Here is a 14,533-nt window from a genome sequence, read left to right as displayed (position 1 = left end):
AAAGAACATCTTAACCTAGACCAGCTCAGTTATTAATTACCCATGTAAATACAGCTTCCCATTCCTATGTTACACTATGTGTTTGAGAAAAAAGGAGAGGATGCATGTGTAGGACATGAAAATCTAGTAAATCTAGAAGATAACTACTCAAGTGCCTGTCTTCCTTCCTTTGCTGATCCTCTGAAATTCTCTTTTCAGGGATATTACAAAACAACACACAGTCTCTAAAAGATTTTTTCCTAACAAGATCTTTGTTACTTGAAATTGTATTAGAAGGCAAATGTGTATTTCACAAATATACACATGAATAAGAGTACAGAAGAGCCCCCAGAAGCTGCTTAAGGGAGGAAGGAAATCTGGATTCTTTTATTCTGTTCTACAGCCAATGCCCTAGACCTCAACAGTAATAATTCCACCCTTATTTGCTTTGCCACTCTTCAAGCTTTGTTTAAACAAAAGTTTCCAGGGGCACCTGGGTGGCTCAGTCGGTTGAGCATCCGGCTTTGGCTCAGGTCATAATCTCACAGTTCGTGAGTTCGAACCCCACATTGGGCTCTGTGCTGACCGCTCAGGGCCTGGAGCCTGCTTCGGATTCTGTCTCCCTCTCTCTCTCTCTGCTCCTCCCCTGCTCACACTCTGTCTCTCTCTCAAAAATAATAAAGATTTTTTTTAAAAGTTTAATAAAGGTTTCCAAAGCATAGAAAATATAGTAAATTAATATATACTAAACTAGTCTGATGATTCCCAACATCTTGCATGGCCTTAACTGGCTGAATCAAACTCATGTTGAAAGACAGTCCACTCTCCTCCTCACTTCCTAAAATGATGGCATTTTTCTCCAGGCAGTGGCAAAGTCTCATAAAATAGGAGTCTCTTTTTCAGGACTTCCTTTTTCCTGACCATACAGGTCTCTTTGCTGTAAAAAATTGGGACACTTTTAGAACCAACGGGTGGCAAAGTCAGCTGTAGTGTAAGGCTTTTGACTACCATTTGATGTGGGATGGGGAAATCTGCCCAGAAATTTACATAAAATTAATGAAATATGTAGTTGGCAAAAAATGTGCCCCTGAATTTCTGAATTCAAAGAAATTCTGAAAATGTGGCAAAAGGCAGGATAGATATCAGTTTTCCATGTAGAATGCTTATGAGGGTGCTACTCTCATGTATTTCAAAGAGGAAAACAAGGAAAACTTTCTAAAATTTAAAAGAGGCTAAATGTGAGTTCCTTCTTGTTCCTTCACTGCAGCCCATAACGGAGGCACTTTTATGCCAAGAATAAGAGTTAATGAGGTGGAAAATAGTGGGGCATAAAAGGGAGAGTAATTATGAATTACAGAGTGAAAACAGAGACTGGAAGGAGGATGAAAGCCATTTAGGGAAGGGCAAATTACGTTATAGGTATGGGAAGGGTAGCGAAAAAGGCATAATAGATCCCCAGAGATAATTATTAAGGAAGTTTTTGGGGGTGCTGTGGGGTGACAAAAGTGAATGGAAAAGCCTGCAATAACTGTCTCTCACACACACACACACACACACACACACACACACACACACACATTTGGTGTTTCTCTTGGTAAAGAGGCTCCGGATATATGACAAGGAAGATTTCAACACTTGCTTACAGGGAGATCAATGGAGCCCTATTTAAGCTGATAATAAAACAAGAACTATGCCCAAAATAATGGCTCAGACTAAGGTTACCTTCTCCCCTTGTCCAGCTTTCAGGAAGAATGGCCCTTGCTGGCTACCCTGCTACTGCTCCCTCATAGGGACTGCCCAGAGAGCCGCTTCTAGGAAACAGGTGCAGTGCCCTAAGAAGGATAGAGCCCTTTACCCAGCTTGTTAGAAATGGAAGTTGGCTGTCATGGAGGACTGCTGACGAGTGGCTGGCTGCCTTTTAATAACAGAATCACAGAAATAATTAAAATCACTGGATTCTAGGGCTAGAAGTTACCCACGAGATCATCTGGATCAACAGTATTGTTTTATAGATGAGGAACAAAGGCCCAGAGAAGGTAACTGATTTGACTCAAGCAGAGTGGTTAATTAGTGGCAGAGTCAAGACTAGAACCTAGGTCTCCTGACTCCAGTGAAGTAATAAAAATAATGGTAAGCAGCATAACCTTTGCATAACACTATGTACTTTTTCCTCCTGTATGAACATACATTATTCATGTGATCTTCAATAGCCCAACCAACTACAAAGAATTGAGTATGAAATTTACTGAGGTACAGAGGGCCTTAGCAATATCTTACTGAAGAAAATGGATCTCAAAGAACTCCAGTGATTTTCCAAAGTGATGAAGGACTTTATCTTACCCACTCAAGAGACCTTGCCTCATGCAGCTCCACATTGCTGGAGTCTAGAAAGTTGGAGGCTCAAATTTCTTAATCTGAACACCCTCTGAGGGTCTGTGTGCTAAAGGATTTAGTAGTCCCCATTTTTAAAAAGTTCTTCTTTCTACTTTTCTGTATGTTTTCTTTCATGACATAATTGAAAAATAAAATAAAAAGCCAAGGGACCATAAGGAAGGAGCAGCCACCTGCTCGCACAGTGAGAGGCCAAGCAACTCCATCACAGGCAGTAAATACTGTATTTACTGTAAGTTGAAGAGAGGTCTCTGGTAAATTAGGTCAGAGACTTAGTTTTGAGGGGGATTTTTTCCCAGTGTGGCCAACCAACACTCCTACATGACTCCTAATTCAACAGCCAACAAAAATTTAAACACTTACTGTATATACCCATTTTCACTAGGTGGTAGATGCACAACTCCTACTTGACCTGATGGAAAGAGCATTTGTTGGGCAAACACTAGATACCATGCAGGGTTCTAGAGTCTTAGGCATTAGAGTGAATAGATGGCAACAACAAATTCCAAAGTGTCAGGGACTTTAAGAACAAGGTTCTTTATTTCTCACCTAGTAGTCCCGGGTAGTGTTCCTCAGCACTTTACTTAGGATGCCAGGACAACAGCAGCTCATCCATTTTTAATTATGGCTTCCAAGGTTTCCGTGGGCATCTCCAGCCAAGTCAGATGGAAAGAAGTCAGAACATAGAGGAACACACATGAGGGGCTATGGGCCAGGCCTAAGGGTGCACAAATCACTTCTGCTCACATTCCCATGGAAGGAAACTGCTCCTCACAAGGCTACACCTAAACACCAAAATGGCCAGAAAATGTAGTCTAGCTATGTACCCAAAAATAAGAAAAGAAAAACAGATTTTGGTAGACAGCTAGAAATCTCTTCCATGCCATGTATTATATCCATAATTCTCATAAAAAACCCCAAAGGTAGATATAATGATATCCACTGGATTAAGTAAGTTTCATGGGGGTTAGTTGACTTGTCTAAGGTCACATAACTGGCAACGATAAAGGTATATTTTTAACTCAGTCCTGTCTGGCTCCCAGGTCCACACTGCCTCTCATATGTGTACATGAACTAAGATAAATACAAGTCAGCATAGCCTTCGAAAAAGGTCATTAGTGAGAATACCCATGTAGAGCATTTAACACTATGCCTGCTACACAAGTGTGTAATAAAGGTTAATTATTTCACCATCATTATTATTGCTGCAGCCTTGAGTTACACAGCTCAAACTTACACATGCCCCAAACCTACAGATAATTTATCATGGCTTGTGTGTCAGAAGTATCACCTACCTTCCCATCTCCCTTTCCTTGGCCTCTGCTGAAGCTGGAGGACTACAGCTAAGCCAAGTGACCCAAGTGATCCCTTCCCTTTCTTCTCTACACACAGTCTCCACTTCCTTATACCTTCACAATCCCTAGTCTTCTATCACTTAGAACTTAATTAAATTCCCATTTGAACAATTTCTGAGAGGCATACACAGAGGAATAAAAGAGTTGTCTACTTTTTGTAACTTCTGGCTCTAATATCATTCTACCTCTAGAAATCTCTTTCCCTTTCCCTCTTGCTCTTTCTCCTCCATTCTCTTTTTATCATCTTCTCAATACTAATGGCTTTCCCAAACAACAGTCTTCATGGCTCCCAAGCAAAAGTACTAGCTATCCTCCTGTATTCATGCAGAGATAAACTCCTAGGGCATCACTTTTTACTCCACCTTTGTCTCCATAAGCCATTCCATTTTTATTTTCTTGAACATTATATACATAACCTTGGATTTACTCCAAAATTTTTAAGCCATTGGGACACTTAATTGTTTGCAAAAAGAGGACTCATAACCCACATCAAACCACTCCTTAGTCATCACATGACTGTTAATAACTACTGGTATACCTGAAATTGCCAAGAATCATAATTACAATAATGATGGTGGGAAATGAAACAACATTTGCAAGAAACACTGAAAAAAGTAAATGAGAGGACTTAGGATCTGTTAAATGTTGAAGAAGAGTTAGAGGTAACCCCAATATTTAAAGCTTGGGTTGGTCTAATGAACCAATAGGGATGACAGATACAGGTATTGGCTGGCATTATTAATTGGGGAGGAGAAGACAGTTGAGGGAAGAAAATAATAAACCTGTTCTAGACTAGATGCCTAGTCTAGAAGTGTACACTGAACATGTAGTAGAATATGGCTTTGGTAGTTGCAGACATGAACTTTGGTCTAAGAGAGAAACATATCCCAATAACCTGTGAAGTATCGACAGAGAGGTTATAACAGGAAAACCTCGAGGGATACCAAGACAGAGCTTCAGAGATGCTGACACTGACAGGGCATGAGAGAAAATATGGTATATGAGGACAAAGAATAAAATGTATTGAATCCCTACTCTGTACTCTGCTCTTCATTGCTCTAATTTTGGGCATCCTTCCCACACTTTGCTCCACTTCTATTGACTTTGCACTCCCAACGTCTCATGCATGTTGATTCTCTCCAACTAAATTATTAATTCTCGGGAGACAGAGATGCTGTTTGTTTTTTTTTTTTTTTACTGTCTTACACACTCTACACTTACACAGAGAGAATGTACTAAAAAAGTACTTACATGATTCACTGCTCGAGACTTTATCTGTGAAAGGTGAATTTCCACGTTTATATATTGCCTTACAATGTAGCATGGAGGAAGGGAGTAGTATTTAGTTGTTTTATAGGCATATCATTCCCAAAAGGATTTCCACTCTCCTGGATTTTAAAACAACAGAATTCTCTGAAGTGGAAATAGTTTTCCAACTCACTGTAAATATGGCCTACCTGATTTCTGCCATCCTTTTGAGGCCCCATGAGCATATCCAAGGTCAACTTTATTTACTGGCTCCGTGGTAGTGGGGAAATTACTGAACCTCTGTATGCTTCTTCTTCCTCTTGTTGGGATGAATAAGCAATTTAATAAATGTGAAGCACAGAAAAATTGGCAAATAAGTCCATAATAAATGTTAGCTATTATGACTGTGATTTTTAGTCCCTTTCCTCATCTGCTAAGGGAAGTGAGGGAAATACATTACTCCAAAATATAATTACTCAACATTTTAAATTAAGACAAAACTAAAAATGGATACAATACTTTGCTGCTGATGTATTTGAAAGTGAGCTGAATTCAATTGTCTCAGATAAAGTCACGGAGAGGGTCCTTTTTATTTGTCTCACTTTGGGGACATCCTTAGAGAATCTTTAGCAAAGACTCACCTTGCCCAGGAGAAAAAAGCAGATGCAAAATTTCAGGAAAGGAAGGGGAGAGGAACCCTTTGGCAATGGCCTTACCATACATTGACTGCAAGTCCCATTCTATATTGATCCTCTCCCAAAGGGAACAATAGGATTTTCAGGTTATGACTTCAGTGACAGAGGCATCCTTATTGAGATGCCTTTGTGCACTGTCTATTCTCCTCTGATGGCCAATAGACCAGGATGGTGGGTCTCACTGTGGAAAAAACTCAGGGTGGCGTTTAGGGTAATGCTACATATTGCCTGGTTTAAGAATCTAATCTGTAAATGGGTTAAGGGAACTGTTCCTAGGACATTTGCTAGCATCATTTTCTCCAGCACAGTGGCTGGCTAGCTTATTATTTCCCACCTTCAGAGGAATTCAGGTCTAAACTCCCCCAAGAAGGCAGGCTGTCAAGCCGGCTGTCTGGCAGGCATGGTGATATCTGGAGTTGACCATGTAATGAACATTGTGCTTTCACACATATCATCTGATTAGTCTCTTTAACAGTCCTATGTGGTAGTTATTATTCCCATTTTACAAACAAGGGAACTGAAGCTCAGTGAGACTCCTTAACTTGTCCGTAGTTATACAACTAGTAAGAAATAGAGGCAGGATTCAAACTCAGGTCTCTATGGTAGTCTCTGGATCTGATCTTCAGGGAATTCTAAATGAGAGCTTTAATTGCGTGTTTGGAGAGCATTATGAAATTTTCTGAAATGTATTTTCATTAGAATTTTCACCTGTCCTGTTCTGTACTTTTTTTAATTATATAGCACAGTTCCAGAAGACTATAGAGAGTAGATGAATAGACATAGGATATAAATACAGAAAACATAATGTGTGTGTGTAAAAAAATATATTTTTTACACACACACACACATATATGTATATGTGTGTGCATGTTTTATTATGTATAACCATATACATTTACTTCATATATAAGTATAATGTATGTACTATATATAAAAGTATATTATTCATACATCTGCAGCTATATGCAAATACAACATGCCAACAATCCATTTTCTTTTTTCCACCAACACAGATATAACCCATCAAATAAAGATAGCACTCAGTTAAAAGAAAGCCTAGAATACTAGACTTACTTACAGATGATTTCTAAATCAGGACCCACTTTATTCATCTTTTAGGTCCCCAGCACCTAGCCTAGTCCCTTAAACACAAAAGCTGCTTAATCAAAATCTGTTGAACATTTGTTGAATTCATTCTTAACTCCTTTAAATATTCACTCCAAGGTTTTGCTAAACAAGAAGCTTCCTTCCTGTGCTAATACACAATTTGATTTGTAAATACTCTGTTTACTCCAAGTTTTCAAGAACACAGCTTTATTGCACAAGAGCCAAGGTAGAAAATCTTTTATAATCTTTAAAAGGTAATTCATTCATTCAGCAAACATTTGGTTGGGAGCAGGAATACTAAAATAAAAGGCAGTGTCATTGTCCTCTTTGCCTAGTGAAGGAGACAAACCAGTGCAAACCCAACACAGTATGTAAGGGCTATTACAGAGTATATATGTATGAATCCTAGACCACAAGGACTCAGGGAAAGAAAACTGTCAACTGAATTTAGTCTGAGGTTATTAAAAACAGAAGAAATTTGATTTGGTGAATATTAAAAATACTTTAGTGCAATTGAGTTCCCTAATGTGCTTAGTTAAGGAGGGGTACTTTGGATATATTAGAGGAAAATGCTCTGTGAAAAGTCAGGAGAGGAGGGAAAAGATGAGGAAGATCCAACTGGAAAATATCTCCTATGTTGGGGAGAGGAAAAAAAACAGCAAAGGAGGCTCTATTGGTATCTGATCTATTGTTATGGGATGTAACCAGAATGTAATAGATGCCATTGACATTCTAGTGAGACTTATAACTTTTGGTGACCGTTTTTAGTTCTTCCTTATCCTGTAAAACCAGAGCAACTCTGCTCTGATTCAGACAGTCCCAGAATTTGGCAAATGAGTATCAGGTGAAATGGTGGACAAATTAATACCTGTCTACAATAGTTTGAAATTTTATGCTAGGCCTAGCTGAATTCTACATGCTCATTCAGTCCCTAAAGTCCTTCCTACTGAATACCCCACCCCATAACATAACATAAATAATCGTTAACATAAATAATCGTTGTTATACAAAACAACCATCTTTTCAAACAAATATTAGTGAGTAGAGTACCATGGTCTTACATATTTGCAAACATTTTTAACATCTGGCTTAACAGAAGACAGATGGAGTCTCATATCTGCTTCTGCATTATAGTGGTTGCCATAATACACATTGGGCAACCCCTGGACTCCACTGTGTCCTCAAAGAGTGAAAGTGGAAAAATTTTTATTTTAGAATTATTATGAAAATAGTTTTGACCATACAGACCACCAGACCACACTTTGAGAACAGCTAATCTATCACATTCTTAGAGCTCCCCTGTCTTCACAAATGCCGTATCTGGAACTGTGCCAACTGCAATGATTTGTCACAATTGCAAAGAAAATTCTTAACTGCATCTACTGAGACAAAGAATGGTTTCTTAATTATATAAGTTCTTTGGATGTAAAGATTCCACATCCTCCCTTCAAAGACAAGTTTAATGATCCTCACAATTGTGTATTATCTTAGCCAAGCCAGGCAAGTTTTTTTTTTTTTTAATTTTTTTTTTTCAACGTTTTTTATTTATTTTTGGGACAGAGCGAGACAGAGCATGAACGGGGGAGGGGCAGAGAGAGAGGGAGACACAGAATCAGAAACAGGCTCCAGGCCCTGGGCCATCAGCCCAGAGCCCGACGCGGGGCTCGAACCCACGGACCGTGAGATCGTGACCTGGCTGAAGTCGGACGCTTAACCGACTGCGCCACCCAGGCGCCCCCAGGCAAGTTTTGTTAAACCTCACTGGAGATAGCATTGGCTGTTTTCACTCTACTTTACATAGGTACATTAAAAATGAAGGGAGGCTATGCATAATAAAAAATACTGTCAATTATCAATAGTAAATAAATGTTCATTATATATTTTCCACAGCAGCTCTTGCTACACATTTAACATCTGAAATGTTGTGAGTTTTTGTTTAAATTTTCTTACTTATGAAAAACTACCTGCTGCCTTCTCTGTTTTATTCCTGCTTCCATGTTCTATCTCTGGTTTATCTTGCTACTATTTTGCCTCATTATCTCTCATTATCTTGTGCTCCAAGAACCTTACTTGTCTAATTTATTGTCTCAGTAGCCAAGGGAAAATTGGTCCTACTTGCTCCTGAAGCAGACTAAGACAAAATTCACAGATCTAAAGGAGACCTTAATGATCATCTAGTCCAGCAATTCTCCATCTTTCATGCATAAGAGAATCACCATTGCTTGGAGAATTAAAAGGAAAAGAAAAAGAAAAAACCAGACACACACACACACACACACACACACACACACACACACACAATGCCATAGTCCCACCCCAGATTAAATAAATCCAGCTTTCTAGGGTGGACTCAGACTCTGGTCCACCAAAAGATTCTACCATGTGGCCAGAGTTGAGAAACTCTGATATAGTCCAACTCTTCCTTTTACAGATAGGAGGCCAGGATGGCCAAGACGGAAAAGATCCTTACTTAGAATCACCAGGGAAGAACTAGGATTTGAACACCACCTTCTGGGCAAACAGGACAAGACTCTTCTATTAGTTCATTTAATTCAGAGTTCTCAAAAACAAACAGTTTACTCCCCTTCCTTTGCATGGAAGTCATTTTTCAAATAACTTTATTAATGTATGTTTATACACAATAAAATAGATGCACCTGTTTTAATGTTAAAGTTTAACAAGTTAGATAAGTATATACACTCATGTTACTACTTCCCCAATCTTGAATAGGACATTTCCATAACTTTCCAGGAAGTTTCCCCTTGCCTCTACCCTGTCAGCAATCTCCTTCCCAGGCCCCAAGTGACAATTACTCCAATTTCTGCCACTATAGATTAGTTTTGCTGTTTTAGAGCCTCATACAAATAGAATTATACAGTATGCATTCTTTTATTCAGCATAATTGTTTAAAGATTCAACCATGTTGTAGCCACAGTTTGTTCCATTTTATTAGTGAGCAGTATTTCATCACATGGATATTCCATAGTTCATCCATTGGGCTGTTCCCAGTTTGGGGCTATTACAAATAAAATGTATAAAATACCTTTGGGAAGGCATACATTTTTATTTACCTAGAGTAAATACACGGGAATGGAAATCCTGGGCTTAGAGTGGCCTGGGAGGCAAAATGTGTAAAACAAAGTGTTCCAGGGTGGCTCAGTTGGTTAAGCAGTCCACTCTTGGTTTTGGCTCAGGCCATGATCTCACCATGCTGAGATCAAGCCCCATGTCAGGCTCTGTGCTCACAACCTGGGGCCTGCTTGGGATTCTCTCTCTCTCTCTCTCTCTCTCTCTGCCCCTCCTCTGTTCTCTCTTTCAGTCAGTAAATAAACCCTAAAAAAAAAATGTTGTAGCCCTGCAATCAGTCAGAGGTAGCCTAGCATACCTGCATATTAGTGGGGCTGTTTATTAACATGGAGGTCAATGTACTTTACAGGTGTGTCAAAAGGATTAGAGAGAATGTATATAGAGTAGCTGATAAAGATACTGAATAAATTATAATAAAAATAACTAGAGACAGAACTAGGCTGGACTGGAACAAGATCCCTGAATTTCTCAGTGATGTATTTTTCCACTGCTGCATACTGTTCACCTTCCCCCAACCCTCATCCAGCCAAAGGCTCTCCCTGCCCCTCTCCAACCCACACCCTCTCCTGTCTTTGAAGTGAAGGCTATAAAATATGAACTACCTTCTGAAATAATTTAGAAATGCTCTTTGGTTTGTTCATTCTAACAGTTTTTAGTTCTCTTTGAGGGACGGACAGATGGAAGGGAGGGAGAAAATCCAAATAAGGGAACTCTCAGCACATGAATTCAGACAAGGAGAAATATCTACCTTCTAGGCAATATCAGGCTGAGATATTATCATGTGTGGTCAACCAAATCTACTGGAAGCAGTAAGTGAAACTGCAAATCATTTTTGGAAGATATGGCCCCATTTGGATTTATCTAGTTCTTCCTCCATGACTTACCCTTTCCCTGTGAAACTCTTTCACTCAACTCCCTTAAATGTTCAAATTAACATCTTTTTCCAGGTTTACCACCCCTTTCCTACTCCTCTTCATTCCTGTACCTCCCAGCACTCCTTCCACTTGCAGGACAGAGGAGCAAAATAAACCACCAATAGCCAACATGTTCTATTACACACACACACACACACACACACACACACCACCTTTTATGTTCAACTGTAAAAATTGTGAATACTTAAGTTTACCAAGTGAATCATCAAAGATGCTATCATAGAATAAGAAGGCTATTTTTCTCCCACAAAATGTCTCCTTACTCACAGGGGCTTGTGAAACGTGACCCACCACCACTGAGTTGACAAGCTCCAGATGTCACCAGCTCCCCTCACTGAGATGGCTACTGTTCACAATCACACCTGTCCTGTAAGACTTTCTCCCTGCTCGGTCTTCCAGGTTTTGCCTGATCAAGAGCCTTTCTAGAGCTCTTCAGCTAAATCCTGGGCCAGCAGACAGTGCTTCTGCCTCAGCCAATTTGAATGCATGCTGCCTATGAGATTTCCTGAGACACTCTCAGCTGCTACATTAAAACTGCATGAGCCTTCCTCTGAAGGCCTAATAATAGCACATTTCATCTGTGAACCACTTTATAAACATTAAGTGATTAAGCCACCCTCTATCTTCTCAAGCTCTGGGCTTTGGCATAGTGGACTTCACTCTCTACTGCCCTCAAATTACTCCATCAAGAAAAAAAAAAAAAAACCTGAGAACTGAAAGATCTTCTCTGGATATTTTAGGTAACAAAAGACCTTGGAGTAACGACCCTTACTTGGGTAATGATATGGAGAAGAGAGGGATTTAAAGCCACGCTCCTTTGAGACTGAATTGAGGCTCTCATCTCCCAATGTTAGATTAGCAGAGAGAAGAACTTGACTCCATGGTCTAGAGCAAGATCTATAGCCCCATGGTGCCAAAGCCAGCCCACAATCTATTTTTATAAATAAAGTTTTATTGGGAGACAGTCATGCTCATTCATTTACTTATTATCTATGGCTACTTCTGCATTGCACTATCAATTGAGTAGTTGTGACAGAGATTAAATGACTCATAAAGCCAAAAAAATATTTACTATCTAGCCCTGTAGAAAATGCTTGCTGACCCCTGTAAGGTCTAAGGAACTCAGAGTTTGTTCTCATCCTGTATAGTCCCTAAATATCTTTAATCAATTTTCTTTCCCTTTCTGGACCTCAGTTGCTACATCCACAGACTGAATAACCTCTAAACTAACTGAGCCATCACCTTGGACTTATTCTCTCATTGTTCTCCAAATATTAGCATCTCCTATTTTAGATTTGTCTGATTATTACACCTGGCTTCTTTGAGGACAGGAATAGGGTTGTGTGTGTCTCATGAATGATTGCAGACAAGAGGCTCTATGCTGACTTACATTTCATTTGTAAAAAATTCAAATCATATATTTTTATATCATATGTATTATTTATTTTTTTTGCAGAGAGATCTCACAGAATGATGTCTTGGAAGTAATAGAGGCAAATGTGTTCTTCAACCTGTCCAAATTACATGAAATGTAAGCAAGATCCTGTGGGGTTTGCTCATCACCATTGGCAATAGCTGTAAATTTTGTGTATATCCCTGGAAGGTCCTAACTCTGCTCTATCCTCTGATCCCTAGAATTTCATTTTAAGATGTCAGAAACAGCCCAAAGGGCACCATTCTGTGTCTCTCTGCCTGGTGATCCAAGTACCAACCAAGAAAATAATCTTGTCCTGCTGTCTCCCTCCAAGAGGTTTTTTTTGGTTTTTTTTTCCAATAGTAGACCCAATAACCTTGTGCTGTGACTGAAGGGGTCTCTATCTTATCGTTTCTTTTAAAATTATTCCAGAGTCAAAGTCCAAAATAAATCCCACATGATGTAAAGATAGGCAGTCCTCACTTGAATACTAGTCTATGCCATACACTCACCATGAAACCTACCAAGAAACAAAAGCATTCTAACACTTAGTTTTCCTTAACTGTAAAATGAGAGTAAAAGTGCATGCCATAGGATCACTGTGATGAACAAAGGTGATAAATATAAATTAGATCCAACATCAACTGACATAGAGTAAATATGTCATAATGATACTTGGTACCTTTATTACAACCAAATTTACTTTGTTTTTAACATTCTGGTTTTACACACCTGTCAATATTCATACAGATATATTTCTGTTTCATACCAGCCTATAACCACCATAAATTAATTCACAGAATCATAAAATGTCAAAGCCAGAAAAGACTAGACACTATCTGGTCCCAAATTTTCCAAAGTACAAAGTGTTTTTTAAAAAGGTAAACGACTTTATGGTCAAGTTATATTAGGAAACATTGGGCAAATGTTAGGCTCACTTACTATAGGAAAACTCAGAACCTATCATGTGTGAATACACACTTGGAGTATCCAGGGAGGCATTTTATTAAGGGTTTCTCAACCAGTATCACTGGTAAGGTTTCTTCTGTGGGGCATTTATTAACACCTCACAAAAATCCCATGCAACATAGTTAAGAAAGTGAATGAACCACTTTCCTAATATTACAGACAAGAATGAAAGTTGCAAGGCTTATCTAAAGTCACCCAGCCAAATCCACAGCAGGATAAGGACTTAAACATAAATACCAACTCTTATATTTTTAAAAAATTTCTTATCATTTGCCAAGCATATATACATATATATACATTTATACATCCATATAATTCATACACACACACACACACACACACACATTTAGAAATGATACTCAGTCTGTCCATACTGGCAGACTACCCTCTCCCTTTTCCTTCCTTCCACCCACTCTGCCTCCCACCTGCATTCTTCCTCATTGCTGTTAAGCCTCTGAAACTGATGCCTTTCCTCGCTTTCCCCCATTGCCCTCCTGTTCCTTCTTTTCTTCTCTGCTTGGTCTCTCCTTACCCTAGTTGGAAAAAGAGAGTTTCACCAGGGTCTCAGAACCCACAGGAAATGTCAAAGAAATGAACCAAAGAGCAATCAGCCCTCTGGGCAGGGTTAAGCAGGCATCCCTTTCTGCAGTTCAACAGGCAGGAGAGCTAATGGAACAGCTCTTTCATCTCTTCCCTGCATGGGAGGTGCTCACCCCCATGTAGCACTGACTATGCTTAATTAATTACCTGGTACTTGGATCTGGGTAGCTACAGGTTACTGCAACATAAAAGCTAATGAAACAGGGAGGAAGTAATTAACACAGAGCATATCTGTAAATATACATTGATCCAGCAAGATGAGGAAAGGTCAGCCTCTCTCTGTTGGAATCCAAATGTGAACACATTCACCTCCAGACTATTGATCAGGACACAGCTAAAGACAACAAGGGCAAAAGTCACCACTTCTCATGAGCTGTGAGAGCAGCCTCAGTCTACAGCATGAAGGGAATCAGCAGCACGTTCCCAACTACTTCCTGCTACAATTGCATGATTAAAATCAGATGTCCACTGCTTTTCACCTGATCTTTGCTTTCCTTTGCCTCTTTACTCTTTCTCCAATCTCCTTTTGCTTCACCCTTTTGCTTCCTGCCATCTTCTTTTCACCTTCTTTTGTTTTCTATCCCCTACTCTCTTGTCTCCAAATCAGACAAAATCTCCATTTCCCAGGTCAGTCTCATCCCTGCCTTCTTAGCCTCCTTAGACCCTGAGAGACACTTACTGGTTAAAGACACAGTGTGCTGGGTGAAAAGGACAAACTCAGAAAGTGTTTTGTTTGGCTATGTTTAATGTCCC

General features: G+C 39.4%; 1 protein-coding gene across 1 annotated transcript in view; it reads left to right on the top strand.

The window, feature by feature from the left end:
* The window catches only part of FSHR (follicle stimulating hormone receptor), a 168,370-nt gene that overhangs the window by 113,363 nt on the left and 40,474 nt on the right, over window positions 1–14,533 (top strand). Inside the window, exon 3 of the mRNA XM_047069182.1 lies at window positions 12,254–12,328. Coding sequence (XP_046925138.1) covers window positions 12,254–12,328 — 75 coding nt within the window. The remainder of the gene's footprint in view (window positions 1–12,253; window positions 12,329–14,533) is intronic.

This window comes from Lynx rufus, unplaced genomic scaffold (genome assembly GCF_022079265.1).
Source record: "Lynx rufus isolate CCGP_SWC_20201006 ecotype Redwood Valley unplaced genomic scaffold, mLynRuf1.p SCAF_8, whole genome shotgun sequence".
Taxonomy (NCBI): Eukaryota; Metazoa; Chordata; class Mammalia; order Carnivora; family Felidae; genus Lynx; species Lynx rufus.
The sequence above is the reverse complement of the archived record's forward strand: the minus strand, read 5'-3'. Positions and strand labels throughout refer to the sequence as shown.